Source organism: Monodon monoceros, unplaced genomic scaffold, assembly GCF_005190385.1.
Source record: "Monodon monoceros isolate NGI ecotype Baffin Bay Population unplaced genomic scaffold, NGI_Narwhal_1 Super_Scaffold_1, whole genome shotgun sequence".
In the NCBI taxonomy this organism is placed as follows: Eukaryota; Metazoa; Chordata; class Mammalia; order Artiodactyla; family Monodontidae; genus Monodon; species Monodon monoceros.
Window position 1 is genome coordinate 62,669,885 of NW_021703765.1, and position 17,489 is coordinate 62,687,373.

General features: G+C 58.3%; 2 protein-coding genes across 2 annotated transcripts in view; one reads left to right on the forward strand and one right to left on the reverse strand.

The window, feature by feature from the left end:
* The window catches only part of RSPH14 (radial spoke head 14 homolog), a 60,953-nt gene extending 52,362 nt beyond the window's left edge, over positions 1-8,591 (forward strand). The window contains exons 4-6 of the mRNA XM_029216652.1: positions 5,845-6,070; positions 6,713-6,849; positions 8,294-8,591. Coding sequence (XP_029072485.1) covers positions 5,845-6,070; positions 6,713-6,849; positions 8,294-8,532 — 602 coding nt within the window. The 3' untranslated portion in view covers positions 8,533-8,591. The remainder of the gene's footprint in view (positions 1-5,844; positions 6,071-6,712; positions 6,850-8,293) is intronic.
* A 4,499-nt stretch (positions 8,592-13,090) lies between these two features.
* The window catches only part of LOC114892867 (sodium/glucose cotransporter 1-like), a 61,867-nt gene continuing 57,468 nt past the window's right edge, over positions 13,091-17,489 (reverse strand). Inside the window, 2 exon segments of the mRNA XM_029218199.1 lie at positions 13,091-13,386; positions 15,715-15,814. Coding sequence (XP_029074032.1) covers positions 13,091-13,386; positions 15,715-15,814 — 396 coding nt within the window.

Sequence of the window (17,489 nt, forward strand, 5' to 3'; positions counted from 1 at the left end):
AGGGGGCGGAGCCGCGAGCGCAGCGCGTTGCCGGGCCAACCGCGGGCGGGGAGCCGCGCGTCCGCCGGAGTCCACGCTCAGGGCGCCACAGCCCCGCCAAGAGCGCCGGCCCGTCGCCCATTGGGTGCGAGAGGCTGACGAACGCGCCCGCGGGCCAATGACGACGGGAAGGGGCGGGGCCGCGGCTCCGCGCGTGCCGCGGTCCGGCAGCAGCTGCCACCGCCGTCGGTCACGGGGTCTCTGCGATCCCGTTGAGCCGAGGCCGGGCGCCCACCCCGCGGGACGCCGAGCCGGAGAGCAGTGAATGGCCCCGGCCCCGCCCGTCTTCCCGGCCCAAATTCGAACCCTGTCTGCCCTTTCTGAGCTCCGCGACCTTGGACAACGGACTGACCTCTAATGAGCCTGTTTGCAAAGTGGGGCTAGTGGCACCTGCTTCCCTGAGTTGTCGCGACAGTAGGCTAGGACGTGTGAAAGGGCTGTACAAATACTAAAGGTTTACGCCGGTGACGTTTTGCAGCGATGGGAGGGGGCATTAGTCATCTTTGCTGCTCGTGCCTGCAGCGGGTAAGGGCTCTTCAGGGTCCCTGGCAATCCTGGCCCCGGAAGGTTGCCTTAGAAGGGAGGACAGGAGGGGGGCCCAGGAGCGGTCCCCCAGACCAGAGAGGCGGGAGGGAGCCAGCTCAGTTGAGGCTAGGGACCCATGGGCGCCTTTGGGAAGCTCACAGAAGGCATTGGTACTCAGCAAAATGCACCAAAGGGCGCCTGCCAACTTCTGCTTTCAATTTCAGGGGGAGCCAATCTGTGGGCCTCAGAACCAGGAGCCCCTCACTCCTGTGCGTTAAAGACTCAGGCCAGAACCAAGACATTAGTGCCACTCTGTCCTTCCCATCACTGTAAGCTGATGCTCTGTGCACCCCAGAGCATCCAGGTAAATGCAGATGCTCCCCGCTAACACTTCCCTATCACCCTACACCTCCATGGGCCTATTACTAGGATCACTGCACTGGTGGGCAGAAGCACTGGGATGGACCGTTGGCAGAGGGAGATAGGGCCAGGCCTGTGGTCAGAAGGCAGGGACCACCTCTGCCAGCTGGACACTGTGGATCTCAATGTCATCCGCTAACCTCTCTGAGAGTGTTTTCTCTGCTGTGAAATGGAGACCATTGCACTACATCCCCCAGCGAGGTTGCCCACCTGTGAAGGTGTTGCCTAAATGGTCAGAGACAGGACAGATGGTGGTGATGGGCATCTTGAGGCGGACCTAGACTAGGCCTGGCATATGCTGGCTCGGGGTGGCCCCTGAGGACCAGTGGAAAGTGGCCGACTATCGGGGGCTGCTTTGTGTGCGTGTCCTCCACACCGCCAGGCTGGGTCAGGCTGGGCCTCTGCCCAGAGGTCCACTCAGAGGCCAATGGCCGTGGTAGCAGGAAGGAAACAGGCACAGGCCCTGCCCTGGGGGTGAGTTATTTCAACTGGATGAGAGTATACCCTTGGGTGAGTTATTTCACCTGGATGAGCCTCAGTTCCCTCTTCTATCAAAAGGAGACAAATATAAAAATAGATGGTCCCTAGAGGGTGATTCCGACAGGAGATACATGTTGACACATGTTCAGAGATGGTGAGGGCAACTGGGGGACCAGGGGTCAGAAGTGAGCTGTTTGCAGGGGCAAACCTAGCTGCAAGCATGAGAAGACCCCGCACAGCAGTCCGGGTGTGAGATGAGGGGCTAGCCCACGGAGGGGCCCAACGGGGCTGGCTGCTGCCCCCTCCCCTGACCCTGGAAGTGAGAGCTCCCCCAGGGTCAAGCAGGGATTGTAAGCCTTCAACCAGCAAGCATTTACTGACGACCTCCTCTGTGCTCGGCACAGTCCTAGCATTTAGACAGACCCAAGCCTGCCTGCTAGAACCTCTGCACGATAGTACCCCTGTGATGGTTGTGCGAAACCTGGAGGGGGAGACCCATCAGGGCTCTGTGGCAGGGGGAGCAGGATGGAGGTGGCCCATGACCTGGGGCGGGAGGAAGCACGTTCCACGGTGGGGAAGACGCTGCGCATGAAGGAGTGTGAGGCCTGGACGAACCCAGAGGACCAGTGCGGCCAGAGCCGTGAGGATGCCACAAGGCCAGGCTGGGGTGAGGCAGGGGACAGTTGCAGCAGCGGGCTGGTGGCCCTTGTGTAGGATTGGGGCATCGGTCTAAGAACCACTGGAGAGTTTGAAGGTTAGCTTTTTAAATTCGAGAAGGAGGATGGCAAGTTTTTGTTTCATGTTTATTTACGGTAGGCCTGGTCCCACAGGGTGCGTCGTTCTAAATGCAGAATCAAGTAAAAATGTCAGCTAGACAGCCCAGAGAAAATAAGAAAGCGGAGAAGTCAGTCCATGAGGCTGAGTTCAGCCTAGGCCGGGGCTGCCCGGGCAACCTGGCGTCAGTGGATGGCCGTGGGGTGTCTGCAGCCTGAGAGGAGCTGCCCCTGGTGGAGGGAAAGGGGCATGGTGGGGGCCGAGGACCACGTGGTGCGGGATGCTGGAGGGAGCGGGGTGCTTGCTAAGCACATGGAGGAGCAGCTGGAGAGGTGGAAGCGGGGAGCTGAGGTCCCAGGGCCACGGGGGGAGTATCTCGGGAGGAAAACATGGTCAGCGTGTCACGTGCTATTGAGGGGCCGAGTAAGCTGAGGACAGCGAGGGTTCCCCACGAGCAAAGGCAGGCACAGGGGCGGGTGGGGTCAGTGGGGGACACACGAGGCTAAAGCTGGGCGGGCGGGTTGAGATAAGGCACGGTGGGGCCCGGGCGCCAGGCGCGGATGTGTGCTCCCGGGGCTGAGTCCTCACTTGCCAGGAGAACGGGACCGGGAGACCACAGCTCAGCTCCAAGGAAGAAAGGGGAAGGGGCCTCTGGTGATTGAGCCCACCCAGCACCTCACCAACCAGTAGGGAGAGCTGGCCGACAAGGGGCCCTTTGAGGTGGCCCCCAGGAAGTGGCCAAACCTCAACTCCAGGGGTTCCACTCCAGGGGCATAGTGGCCCTCAATCCCAGCTGAGCTTTGTGGTCCATCAACCAGCCCATCCTGGCCCAGTAGCCATGCCAGTCTGGGCCCTCCCCGAGCACACTCGAGCCTCCTACCGTTGCCCCTCTGCCCCACAAGGCCCGGCTCCCCCAGGCCTCCCTTCCTGCACATCCAGAGCCCCTAGGACCTGGAATTCCTCATCTACGTGTGTCAACCCAGGCAGTAATGACCGGTCCCCGGAGACTCTCCCACGGGTCTCCCCACTGCCCGAGGGTGCCCCCTCCTGGCCGGCTCTTCTCCATGCCCCACCTGTCCTGCTCACCCCAACCCTGCCAGCCGGGTCTTAGGCTGTTGGGGGCCTGGTGGGTTTCTCTGATTTGTTTCCTTTTGGGGGTCTGTGCACCACCCCACCCCAACTAGAACAAGGCTTTGCAGATCTGGGTTAATTATAAATAGCCAGGCCTGCGGCTCTCCTTTTAGCTGAAAAGAAGCAAAGTGAACGAGCAGAGAGGCACACCCGGCACGCGTTTTATTTTTAATCTCCCTCTGTCTCAAAATGAACTGGGTCCCGGTGCTCAGCATTTCTAGGAGCAGAGGCCCAGGACGAATGCCTGGGAAAGAAAAACCCGGGCGGCTGAAGGCCTGGCCTCTCCCCATCTGCTGTGTGACCTTGGGCACTAGAGTTGCCCCTCTGGGCTTTGGTTTCCTCACCAATCGGGGGAGCAGTGGAGGTGATCACCTCCAGCTTCCGGCCTTGACTCCCTCCCTCTGCCCTCCCCCCCAGCCTGTGCCCATCCTCTTGCTCCCACAGCAGCACCTTTCCCTGGGCTTTCCCGGGAAGCCCAGACCCGGGTGCAAGTGAGGCCACCATCAAGCCCTGATTGACAATGCACAAATCCCTCACCACCTGCCTTTGCTCAGGTGGCCCTCTGTCAGGAACATTATCCCTCCATCGGTCAGCACAGTCCTTCTTGGAAGGTCAAATTGTCACCTCTGCCCTGTGAGCTGGACAGTGGCCGTCCAGGTCGTGGCCGAGCGAGACTGTGGCTGGGGCAGGCAGGTAGCCTGGGGGCCGGTGCCTGAGCCAGAACTGGAGCCAGAGCAGGAGGCCCAGATGTGTTGTCTGATGGTGGCCCGGCCGGAGGACAGGGCTGAAGGGGAGAGAGGCCTCAGGCCCCCAGGAGGGGTGGCTTTGGGACCACTGACAGGTGTTCCTGTAGGGCAGGGACTGTGCAGCTTTTATCTCTGTATCCTGCTCCTCAGCCCTCACCCCCAACCACAGGCTTGCCTGCAGCTGGAACTCAATGTTGGTGGCATTTGGGAGACTCTCGCTGTGCCAGGCCTGGGTGTCTGGGCACATGGTGACAGTCCCTTACACAGAGCACTTTCCCACCCCCCTACTCCACTGATACTGCACAACCCCCTACCAGGTGGGCTTGTATTAATAATGAGGAAACCAGGTTCAGAGAGGGTAAGTAACTTGTCTAAGGTCACATAGCTGGATGCATTTAGGAGTCTAACCTAGCCTTTTTTTTTTTTTAAATCTGTGCATATTAAATCTTAAAAAGCCCAGTACTCTTGAAGCAGCAGGAAACTGCTTTTCCTGTGTTGTGAGCACGCTGGGAACAAATGGACAGAGCTAGTGGCTCCACCCGACACCCCAGTGTGAAGCTGGCCAGGGGCACTGGAGCCTCTGGACATGCTGCCCTGCCTCTCCACCCCCTAACCCCAGGCACCTGCCATTTGATGTCCTCGGGGAGTGAGGGTGGAAGGCTGGGTGGTGTCTTCAAAGAGGAAATCCCTGGTGCTAATTGGCACTCAGAGACCTTTAGGCTAATGAACCTGTTTACTTGTCTCTCTAGAGTAAATTAGACAGTTGAGCTGGGGAGGCGGAAGACAGAGGTGTCCACTGGTGGCACCTCCATGGGGGCTGTGGACGGCTTCACGGTGGGCAGCCTGGGCTGCTGGGGATGCCGGGGAGAGGGTGGGCTGTTGGGCGGTAGTGACACCTAGAGCGGCAGGGAAGGGCCACCCTCCCCGGTGCCCACTCTCTTTCTGTAGCGGCCGCTCTGCCAGCAGTTCTGGGCACTTGTGAGCACCCTTGGGCTGCCGCCTGGGCCATCTCTGGGGTCTCCTCTGGGCAGCCAGCCATGTACTGACTCCCCAGGTGGGAGTAGAGGCTGGAAGGAGTGAGGCAGAACCGTTGACAGTGGAAGGGGGGTGGCTCGCTGCATTTTCTCCCAGCTGTGCCATGTGGAGCCCCCTCCCTGAGCGCCACCAGGCGCCTTTAGACCCCTTGGCCAGACTCTGTGGATTGCCCACCAACTGTGGTTGGGGGCACAGCTCTTTTTACATAAGATGCTGGCCTGTTCACTCTAAATCTTCTACCTCAGACCCCACTGCAAGCTTTCTTCCTGTCCCCACGGCTGGCCAGGCTCATCTGCGGCTCCAGCATCACAGAGATGTTGCAGATGGGAAGGAGGGGATTGACGGGTACCCCATCCTTCTCTCTGCTGCACCATGGTTGGCGGGGGAGGGAGGCTCCCCGTGTGCCTGGGCCCTGAAGAGGTGGCTGCTGCTTCTCAGGCCACTGTTTCAGGCTGGTGCCCCCAGTAACAGGCGACCAAAAGCTGGACCTTTGGGGTCCTCGTGGTTCTCACCCCAGCTTGTCACCCACGGCCACATGCTGGCTGCTTGGGCCCCCTGCCTGGCAGCGGGAGGGGGGGATTTGCAATTTATCTTGTCAAATACCACCCCCTCGCCAGCCCTCCGGCTCCCAGCACAGGTGACAGGTGGGGGGTGGCCCACTGGCCCACCCTCAGCGCCCGTTCCTGTCCTGCAGGGGCCAAGGGCATTGTCAACAGCAGCCTGATCCCCTCGCTGGTGTGGAAGCTGCAGAGGGAGGAGGAACGGATCCAGGAGCTCCTCCTGGACACGCTGGCCGCCTGCCTGATGGAGGACGCCACCGAGGCACTGGCCAGCCGGGCGGTGCCCTTCCTGAAGGAGAAGCTCCTGAGTGCCAACAGCAACATCCGGAGCAAAGCAGCCCAAGCACTAACCGCAGTCAGGTGAGGCCTGGGCAGGGACAAGGGACGGAGCAGGGGCGCAGGAGTGGCGCCCCAGGCCCCTGCTTCCCCTCACCTGCTTGTGCCCTGGGGGAAGAGGAGCCTGCCACTGGGGCACCTGCCTGCCCAGGCCTGGGTTTAGCCCTGACAGTCCTGTGTCCCAGGAAGCCCCCACTCCCGGCAAAAACGAGAGGGCTGTCCCCCTCCCATGAGGAAGGCAAGCACAGGAGGTGCCATCTGCACACTTGGACTTGCTCCGAGGAAGGTGGTGGCTCCCTTCACAGGTCAGGACGTGGAGCCGCGGGCGTCTAGTCACTAGTGACCCAGTGTCACTGTGATCACAGTCTAAATCCTGGCCTGGAGCCTGAGGATCACAGAGCCTCAGAGCTGCTTTAGCTGCGGCCACCTCCCTTCATTTCACCACCGCTGGCTCCTGGGTCTGGCCTTCTGTGGCCCCAGGCCGTGCTCCCAGGTCATCTGAGTGTCGGGGTGGGACCCACACCTCACACCAGTGCTCCTCTGCACCCTGGCGTGGCCACCAGGGATGGTCTCAACACAAGTCCTTTCCCCTGGTGTCCCCCTGGGGTGGTCCTGTCCCCCTCTTCCTCCAAGTGCAGCCACCCAGCTGCCCCCTCTCTGGCCCAGCATCCCCCTGGAGGGCAAGAACCAGGTGTGGCAGCACGACGTCATCCCCATCCTGGTGCACCTGCTGAAGGACAAGGAAGAGGAGGTGCAGGCCAGTGCAGCTGGGGCCCTCATGTACGTCACAGTGACCACCAAAGGTGAGGCTGCCTGCTGGCTGGGCGTCGGCGCCTTTGGGGTGGGGGGTCACCGCAGCCCCCTAGCAAGCTGAGTACTGCCCCTCCCTGGTCCCAGGCTCCGCCCTCTCCTTCCAGGCCACAGAGGGCCCACCACCTGGGGCCCCTCCCTGTTATTCCCTCTGTTCCCTGGTTTTGGAATTCTTGCATCTGACCCAGGCCTCTTGTGAGCCGAAATTCTGGGATTGATCCGTTTGCCACCCATGAGTCCATTATGCTGAGGTCTAAGCAAAAACTGGAGCCCTTGCTTCTGCCGTGCTTCTTGGTCGATGTTACTTTTCTCAGTGTGGAGGGGGCGCATAGGAGCGTAAGGCTACCTCCCCCATGCGGACTCCCAGCAGCCAGGCTTCCATGCTCAGTCACCTGACCTGGGCGGTAGGAAGGGCCTGGGCTGGTTTCCCCACCTGGAGGCTAGGGTCCCCGCAGGACCCCTGACCTTCCCTTGCCTGTGCCAGCTGTCTGACCTTCCCTTGCCTGTGCCAGCCCCACGCCCTGAGCTTCCTTGCTGATCCACGGAGAACTAACTACCTGGGCCTCTGATTCTCAATCAGCAGTCTGCAGATCTCCCCTAGAGCTGGGACTCCTTGCCACTCCCCAGTTCGTCCTGATGGTGAAATCTGAGATGCATCAGGGGGAGAGGTTGGGGCCTTCCCAGAGTCCACAGCCCCCTTCTGACTGATCATGCAGTCAGGGTGCCGACCCCCAGTGTGGGGCTCCCCATGAGCGTGGATCTCACGGGCGTCCTCAGTGCAGTCAGTGTCTTACCTGGGCTTCCTGTAGGAATGCTTGGAGGGCTGGGGGGCTCTCATGGGGCCCGGACAACATGGGAATTTGGGGGAGATGTGGTCACTTCCCTGAGCTAGCACTCTAGCCGAGGAGTCCTGAGCCCCTGCCACAGGCCAGGCTCTGTGCTGGGCGATGGGGACCCAGACGTCTCAGCCTCTGCTGTCTGAGGTTGGCAGGGGCGGCAGAGTGAAGAGTAACCTGGGGGAGACAGTGGGCACAGTATGGGGGCAGAGCATCCTCTGAGAGGGGAGCTAGCAGGGCAAAAGGGGCTGGACGGTCTGGCAGCAAAGAGCAGAGTGCTCGGTGTAGGAGGGTTGGGGGCAGGGGGCAGGGGGCGGCAGCGTGGCATTTCAGCGGGTGAGGGGGTGGGCAGCAAGTAAGGATTAAGGAGGGGCGTCTCCCCTTCTCATTCGATTGGATTTTAATTTTCAAAAGACCCCTCATGCTGCCTTGAGAGGACTGGGTTGCGGGACAGGTACCTGGTGGTTGGGGAGAAGCCGGCTGGGGAGCTTGTGGGGCCCAGGCTGGGGGCAGGGAGGGTGTGGAGCCTGCGTTGGGAGGGCTGGGGGGCGAGGGAGGTGGGCAGGGAACCCCAGGAACGCCTGGCATTGGTGCCCTGCAGGGAAGTACGCGGCCCTGGACACGGAGGCCATCCGTCCGCTGCTGGAGCTACTGCACTCATCCTTGAGCAAGGCGCGCCTCAATGCCATCAAGGTCCTCACCATGCTGGCCGAGGCCCCCGAGGGCCGCAAGATCCTGCAGTCCCACGTGCCCACCTTCCGGGCCCTCGAGGAGGACACCAGCGCGGCTGTGCAGCGGGCAGCCCAGATCGCCGTCAAAGTCATTGAGTGGAAACCCTGAGCCTCTTACCGGCCCCACCTGCTGACTCCATGACTGAATAAATGCGCTGAATCTCTTTATCTTGGTCTGAATGGCACGCGATGTTTCTGGGGCAGGTCACGGCTCTTCTCTCTCCTGCCAAAGGGGAAATGCCTGGCCCAGAAGAACAGGGTCACAGGCTGAACCCCGGGTCCAGGGCCGGGTGCGAGGCATCCCTGCTGTCTGCTGTGGTCGAGTCCCCTGGGAAAGCACAGCGCAGGGCCAAGCATCTAGGGACAAGGTGGGGGCAGGGAGCTGGGTGGGGGAAGGAACAGCTGGTCCAGACAGCACTGCCTGAGCCGGACGCTCAGTGAATAGGCCCATGGGGTGTGGCTGGGTGTGGCCCTGCTCACCAGGTCTGCCCCTCCCCACGTGGGGCGACAGGAAGGAAGGTCACAGGTGCAACCCCAAGTGGACTCTTGCTGGAGGAGGGTGAGTTGTAAGAGGCCCCCCCCCACCCCCACCCTCACCCCAGGGATGAGAGCTCAGAACAGGGCAGCTCCTTAAGGTCTTCCCCCCAAACAGCTGTGTTCTCCAAAGCCAAGTCACCTTCGTAAGCTCGGGCTGGCCTGAGGCCGACCTCCCCCCGCAGCCCTCCCCCTGTTGACTGCCAGGCCTCCCTCCAGAGAGCTCCCACCTGTGCCTCCACCTGCCTTGCTTCTCCCGCAGTGAAACTGGCTAAGAGGCTGGAGAGCCCTGGGGGTGGGGTGCGGGGGGTTGGAGGGGTGGAGAAGCCAGGTTGCAGGGGGAGGAGGCATGGGGACTCCCTGATCTCCCTGACCCAACCTGTCCGGTGGTCTGGCAGGGTTCTGACCTCTGTTGGAGAAGCTGTAGGAGCAGCTCAGCTTCAGGGCTGGCCTCGTTTGGGCTGAGCCGAAGCCTTAATCTCCCCCATGAGCTTTCCGAGGCTCCCTGCCTCACACCAGGTTTCCCTTGTTACATCACCAACCAGCAGCCACACTTCCTGAGGGACAGAACCTCCCAGAATAGACGCTACCTGCAGAGCTAGAATCCCCAGCTGAGTGCCTTCTTGTAGTCCTTCCAGTGCCTGGGGCCTTCACTTTCCTAGCAGAAACACAGAGACGCTTGCATCCTGGGATTCCAGGATTAGCCCAAGCAGCCCCTCTTGTACTGGGAGGGACCTGCTGCCAGGCCCAGCTGGGGTTTCAGGTTAAATCTCATTCTCAAAAAAGGCCCTGTAAGAGGAAACCTTTCCTCCTTCAGGAAAACAGGGGCTTGAGGGTCTCCACTTCCTCATCCTGCCTCAACCATAGCACGCTGGCTCCACCCTTACCACCTCCTTGAAGGGCTCTGGACTTCTTGCTGCCAAGTTCCTGTGCTCTTTGTGCTTGGCCCGAGCAGTAACCCAGGTGCCAGTGCTCCCTTCCTGTGGCGGCTGTCTTGGTGCTCCTCCCAGGGCCCTGGTTGTGCCCTCTTAGTCTCCTCTGCAGAAAGAACCCTCTTTCTTAACCTGACATCTCCGTTTGCTCTCCTGCACAATCTCATCTGCCTGACTTGGGCTTCCTCTACCAGGTTCACTTCTTAGCTAGGCTGGTCCACTGTCTTCTCTCCCCTCAGTATGAGTCTCTAGCGCCAGCCTCTCTGCTGTGTTCTGGACCTTCCATCCAACTTAATACTTACCCTTAAATGTCTCCAGGCAAAAATTAATACCAGTCTTTCACAAACTAATTTAAAAAAATAGAAGAGGGGACAATTCCCAATTCATTCCATGAAGACAGTATTACCCTGATACCCAAACCAGACAAAGACCTCATAAAGAAATAAAACTATTGACCTCTATGAATATAGACACAAGAACTCAACCAAATATTAGCAAGCCAAATCCAGCCACATGAGAAAATCATTATACACCATGACCGACTGTAAGTTATCTCAGGAATGCAAGGTTGGTTTAACACGTGAAAATGAATCAATGTAACGTGTAAGGAAAGAACAGAAACCACATGATCATCTTAATAGATGCAAAAAAAGCACTTGACAAAATCCAACAACCATTCATAAAAAAAAACCCAAACTAAAACAAAATCAAAAACTCTCAGCAAAATAGGAAAGAGCGGCATTTCCTCAACATGATAACATCTGCAAAAACTCACCGCTAACATCATACTCAACGATGAGGAGACTGGATGCTTTCCCTCTAAGATCAGGAATAAGACAAGGATGTCTGCACTCACTACTTCTACTTGACATTGTACTGGAGGTTGTAGCCAGGGCAGTTTAGGCAAGATAATGAAATAAAAGGCATCCAGGTTGGAAAGAAAGAAGTACACTATTTCTACTTGCACACTACATGATTTTATATATGAAAAATCCCAAGGAAGACACTTAAAAAATATTAGAACTAATAAACGAGTTCAGCAAAGTTGCAGGATTTTCTGTACATAAGCAATGAACAATCTGAAAATGCAATTAATAAAAGGGATAGGGGACTAAGAGGTAGAAACTCTCATGTATAAAATAAATAAGCTACAAGGATATATTGTACAACAGGAAATATAACCAATATTTTAAAATAACTATAAATGGAGTATGACCTTTAAAAATTGTGAATCACTATGTTGTACACCTGTAACTTATATAATATTGTACATCAACTATAACTCAATTAGAAAAAAAAACACCTCATTTACAGTAGCATCAAAAAGAATAAAATACCCAGGAATCAATTTAACAAAAGAAGTGCAAAACTTGAGTGTCTGAAAACAAAACACTGTTGAAAGAAATTAGAAGACCTAAATAAATGGAAGGACATCCCATGTTCATGAAGCAGAGGACTTAACATTGTCAAGACGGCAATAAGTATCTTCATGCAACTCAAACTCCACATGTCCCAAACGGTGCTCCACTTTTCTCCTGCACCTGCTCTCTTCCAGTGTGGCCTGTCTTTGGAATTGGTACACCCTCTGCCCACATGTTCAAGCCAGAGAGTCACCCCTGGGCCCTCCCTCCAGAAGTCTAGTACTTGAGTCCTGTTACTTCTAATTGCTGGCTTCTCTTGATGCTGTTCCCTTGTCTTTTCTTTTTTGCTGCTAACTTGCCTGGATTCCTCTAATAGCCTCCTGGTGGGTGTTCCTGCCGCCCTTTCATCTTCCAGCAGCGGCCAGCAAATCTGATCCCATCCCTTCCTGGCTGAAGTTCCCAGGGACTCAGGATCCCAAAGCACCTGAGGCCTGCAGGTCCAGCCCCTGCCCACCCTGCCCTCCCCACCTCCCACAGTTCTGCACTCTGGCCTCCTCACACCCTTGCCTCACCCTGTCTTCCCACATGTTGTCCCTCTGTTATCCAGCTAGCTGACCTCCCACTTCAGTCACGGGAGGCCTCCTCCCTGTGGGCGCTCCTGCCACGTGCACATGCACAGAGGGCCCATTTACTCGGTCCCCTGGCTGAGCTCAGTCTCCTCCTCTGTGAAATGTGGTTCTGGTCCTTCCACATGGGGTGGCTCCATGGCTTGAACGTGATAACCTGGGCAGGGAAATAGCGGGCCACATGAGGTGCTGGCCATCACTGCTCGTGTTTCATTGTCTACTTCCCTGGACCATGAGCTCTGTCCATGACTGCTTCCCAGCAGTGCTGGCACATAGCAGGCACTCAAAAATGTCAGCTGAAAGACTAAACGAGGGATGGGGGCCTGGTCCCGACTGCACCTTCAGAGTGTGACTTTTGCAATGTTGGGTGGGCCTCCCCCAGATCACTTCAAGGCATCTGAAACTTTTTCTAAAGACCCAAATCATTTATTTTGGTCTAAGAAGAAGGAAGAGGAAGGGGTGGCTTAGGGAGCCTCTCCCAGAGACACAGCCCAGGACTGGTCTATACTTGACAGCTAAAGGGGATCCAGCCCCTGGGCCCAACTCCCAGTAGCAGGCAGACTGGGAGGAACTGGGAGGAGCTCAACAAGGAGGGAAGTTTCCTCTCCACCTGCCCTTTAGGGGAGCAGCCAGAGCTGAGCCACAGGGAGGCCTGGTCCTCAGGCAGAGACCGCCTCAGCCCCACCACGGGTCCAGGCAGGAGCCAACGTTTCCATCCGCGGCAGCCTTGGCGCCAGCTGGCCTGTGTGGTCATTGGCAGTAGGCACAGCCCCTTGTGGGTGGGACCCTTGGCGCGAGGAGGAGCATCTTTGCCAGCAGCCATACCTTTACAAAGGAGGAGAGAACACAGCAAACAGAGGTGGGTATAGGAAGGAAATGGTGACAGTAAACACAAGCAAAACCCCCAAATATATCTAGAGATAAAAAGCCAAAATTAAATTTAAAGTGAAAGCCAGTGTTTGTGCAGTGGAGCCATCTGGGGAGAATGACTCATCGCACAGAGGACAGACGTGCTCATCTTCGGTCTCTGCCCTCACCAGTGGGCTTCGCCACCCGTCAGCCGGCAGCGTTGACACTGCGGGCGCGTTTTCATCAGTGTGATCCTTGGTCCACGTCCGTGGGCCTCCCCGTAGGAAATGTTTCCTCCCGTCGACGATGAGGGCATTTGCAAGAGGCGGTGGTTCACCCGTTCCCCAGACGTCCCCGCAGGCTGCCTAGGAGGAGTAGAAGTGGCAGAGCACTGTGAGCGATACCAAGAGGAACCCGCAGACGTTGGACACTTTTCTCCAGTGGGATATCTCTGGCATGTCTCGGAGCTTTGTTCCTTCCAGCACGTCGCGCTTCTCTGTCCCTTCAGAAGTGGCACTGTGCTGTGTCCCTTCCGTGTCACCACACTCCATCTTCTGCACGACTGCCTCTTCCGGGGCGGGTCTGGGGCCTGGCAGTGGCTCCAGTCCGCAGAACACATCCCAGGCCTTCCAGAGGCAGCTCCTGGCCTCCTCAAATATGTCTGGAACAGAGGGAATAGGCACAGGTCAGGAGGCTAAGAGGCCACACACAGGAGGGGGTCTTTCTAGGGCTCACATCTCAGCGGTGAGGCCGGCAGGAAGCCCAACAGACCGGCTCTGACGTGGAGAGCAACCCTCAGCCGCTGCTGCAGAGCACCGCCCACCGCCCGCAGAGACACGGAGCGGGGACTTGGGGTGTGGCCTGGGCCATGCTTGCTTGCACTGGCAGAGCCTTCAGCCGGCCCAGAACCCCGGCCGTCACGGGGCAGGCCCTCCCCGCTGGGCGCTGGAGGGCCCACCCCTCCCGTCTCTGGCACACGCCCAGCACAGCTCTGTAGGTCTAGGGCAAGTGGCTGCTCCTCTGAGGATGGAAAAAGCCCCAATTGCTCTGCTCTCCTCAGCAACCTTGGGGCGTGTCTTCTCCAGGTAGGTACCAGTCTCACAACCTGGCCCAAAGGAAGGCCCTCTGGGCCCTTGAAAGGGGGATCACTGGTGTTTTCTCCAGGAGCGGGGGAAGTCTAGGAATTATGGGCAAGTTTCTATTCACAGCTCTGGACCAAATCAGTGAAATGTCTCACTCTGGGGCTTAAATATCCCTCCGGTGTCTGGTAGTGCAGCCCACACTGGCCGCTCCCAGGCCTGCTCAGGCGCGGGTCAGCACCACGGCCAGCTCCGCACACACGTGAGCCCAGCCAGTCTGGGAACGGATCCCTCTTTGATGATAAGACAAGCACACCTCAGTCCGAGAAGTGTGCGCTGTGACCTGTTCCATGTCTCATCCCCTTGGGCAGCCACCACGCCAGCTGTGTGTCCTGAGGCTGGGGCAGCACCAGGGATGGCGGAACCCGTTAGCCAGTGACGGAGGGGCCTGTGTTACAGGGGAGGTGCTGCCGCCAGAGCACCCCAGAGACGCAGATACCTGCTGCGGTGCTGAAAGGTCCTGAGCGGCACATGCTGGTCCTGTCTCTCGGTCTCTCAGATGTCTGGGTCAGCACACCATCATGCAGCTGCCAGGCCCAAAAAGGCTGCTGTATATCAATGGCGACTGATCATGTAAACACAGCCCAAGAGCTGTATGACGGGAGATGGGACAGACCAGTGGCCAAGAGCACACGCTTTGGAGTCAGACTGCCTGTGTTCAAATCCCAGCTCCACCACTGCCTGGTTATCTTTGGAGTCCAGGGCCGACTACTCAAATGTTTGGTGCCTCAGTCCCCCCATCTCTGAAATGGGGATGATAATTGTACCTGTCACACACAGGCATACTTTCCACAGTGCTTGGCACATCCCAAATGGGCAAAAAGTGTGAGCCACTGTCATCATGGCATCCACCGACGATTGTGGACGAGGGAGAAGAGGAGCTCGGAGGTGCCCCCAGAACAAGCCCCCGGCACATGTGGCCCCCAACGGGCAGTTCCTCTGTCCCTGAGGGAGAGCAATCCTGGGAGCCCTGTACCCTCCAGGGGCGCGGGGCAGCCTGGCTCAGGAGAGGCCACTCCCCTGCCCTGCAGGTGTCGGGAGAGGGTCCCAGGCCCCTCTAGGCTCTGAACGTTCCTGGCAGGAGTGGAGAGGGGGCCCCAGAACACTGCCTCTCCCCAGGCAGGCCTTCCCTCCCTCCCTCCTCCAAACTCACAGTCCCCCCAGACTCTCTGCCCCAGACTCAGCGCTAATCTTGTTAGGCCTTTATCCCTGTTTGCGTCAGGGCCTCAGGAGGTGCAGGTCACCCTCCCTGGGGCCCCCGCACTCCGCCTCTGACCCCATCTGCTGAGAGCTTTCCTCTGGGCCTTCTGGGGCCCCCAGGCCCGAGCCTCTCCCGGAACTCTCTCTTCTTGCCCCAGTGAAATCAGCTGTCCTTGGCGGTGTCCCCCGGCGCCCTCTTGGGTGGGGCTGCTCCCTCCCCCTTGCAGAGGCTCCCGCCCACTTCCCAGAACCCCTGTGGGTCTGAATCCCTGTGTGAGACTCTGTGGCCTGCTGTCCCCGGTGCCTCCTCCCCTCCTGCTGAGGCACAATGTGATCTGTGCGGCTCGGGGGGTCCCTCCCACCCCAGCTTAAACGCTCCTAGATCACCAGACACTTGTGTTTCTCTGCCCCTCACGGACCCTTCCCTCCTCCCCTGGCACCTGCTGATGTCTCCCATCTGGATCTCTCTGGCCCGGACAGCCACACGGATGGCCGAGAGGCATCTCACCCTCGACAAACACCCACAAGGCATCTTTGGGAAAATGAAAGACGGAGCCTCTGCCTGGAAGCACTTCTGGGAGTGGAGACAGCGGGGGTGGGGGCAAGGAGCAGCACAGGCCTCTCCGCTGGCTTTGGGTCTCCCTTCTCACCTGGCCGTGCCTGCGGTGCGGGGCTCTTCCCTTGTGTGTCTTTGTCCAGATCGACCCTTTCCTCTTGGCTGTTCCATAAACTCCAACAGAGGCGGCGTAGCTGGGGGGAGAGCAGGCGCATGTCACCACCGAGGGCCATGTCACGCAGGCCTTATGGTGCCACGGCTCACAGCTGGGCACCAGGGTCTCGAGGGACTGAAAAGGGTCGTTAGACTCCAACAAGGGACAGAAGGAGCATGGGGTGGGGAAAGCAAGGCGCCTTGGAACCCTGGATTTCAGTGCTGGCTCTGGTCCTGCGTGGTTGTGCAGCTGCCCAAAGGTGACCTCAGTGTCTTGGGCTGGATGGTAGGGTAGGAGGCAACACGCTCAAGGCTTCTTCCAGTAACTGAGGGTCTAGGAAGCTGTGCCCTTCAGGGTGGGAGAAGCTGCTCATCACTCCGGTCTGCTGCTTCTGGTGGATGGGCCCGCAGGGTAGACCTGGGAACTCTGCTTTCCTTCCAGGAGCCCCTCCTGGCTGTCAGAGATGAGCACTCACGCAGCCCAGAGGAGGCCTGACCTGGTTCACCTGGGGTACCCGGATGACCTGGGCCCTAGCCAGGCTTAGTCGCTCAAGCTCAGCAAGGCATTTGCAGATGCAGAAGGGGAGCATCCCTTCCCTTCTAGTCTGTTATTTTGTTCTCTTCCTGAAAACACATATGGAGACTTTGGGAAGTAAAATCCAGCCAATTGCTGTTGCTTTTTTTTTTTGCTTTTTTTGAGGGTTGGGGTCAGCAGAAGCACAAGTAAGTGAACATTTCCACCAAGTCTCTCCCGGAGCAGGTTTTAATCTATTATACCAGCTTCGGTATATTTGAATCTCAGCACCACCACCTCTCCCACTCCCCCAAACATAGCAGGGATGTGACTGAGCAGCCCCTCCAAGCCCCGCCTCTCGGACTAAGACATCAGTAATGAACCTGCTGCCGTGTCAGTGACAGAGACTGGGTTTAGCCTTGAGTTGCTTCCTGGTGATGCTGTACGTCTGCATTTGCCTTCCCAATTACACGACGAGCCCTGTGGACCAGGCCGCTGGGCAGGAAGAACATGGGATTGAGTGTGGTCCCGCTTCCCCTGGTAGCGCCCAGTGTGCAGCACAGACACTGACCCGAAAGCACGGTTCCCCCTTTGCCTCCCTCCCCTCCTCTCCAGAGCACCTGTGCTGCTGGGCAGGAAAAGCACTCAAGCACGTGGCTGCCTGAGAAGCGGGCAAGACCAAAAAGTTGAGAATACAAGAGCAGCAGAAAAGAAGTCAGACAAGTCAACCATTAAGACCCTGAGAGACAGGAGCTTGGGTCCAGCACCCACGGCTTCTCCACGTGCCGGGAGCAGGGCAGGGACGTGTGGTGGGCGAGCTGTCCTGGGCACTCCTGGCCGTCCTCCCCACTTGCTCCGTCCCAATCCCACGGGGCTGTGTGTGACAGAGGAATGGGTCAAAAGGAACTACTGAGCAGAAAGGTGGCCAGAGGGGAGGCGGCCTTCCAAGTTCTCAGCTCTCACCCAGACCCCAGGGCACACGGGTCTCACAGACCTGCCTCCCTTCTGAGCTCCTCCTGCCCTCACCTCTGACACCTAGGACCCTCCCTGCTGCTCTTCGGCTCAGCCAAGCCCCTGTCCTGCTAAGCCTCCTGGCCATGCCCATGTGGGTGACATGATGGAGTCTGGTCAGGCCCAGTCCTGCTGCTGGCTAGTTTTGGTGTCATGGACAAGTGACTTGACTTCTCTGAGCCCAGGCTTTT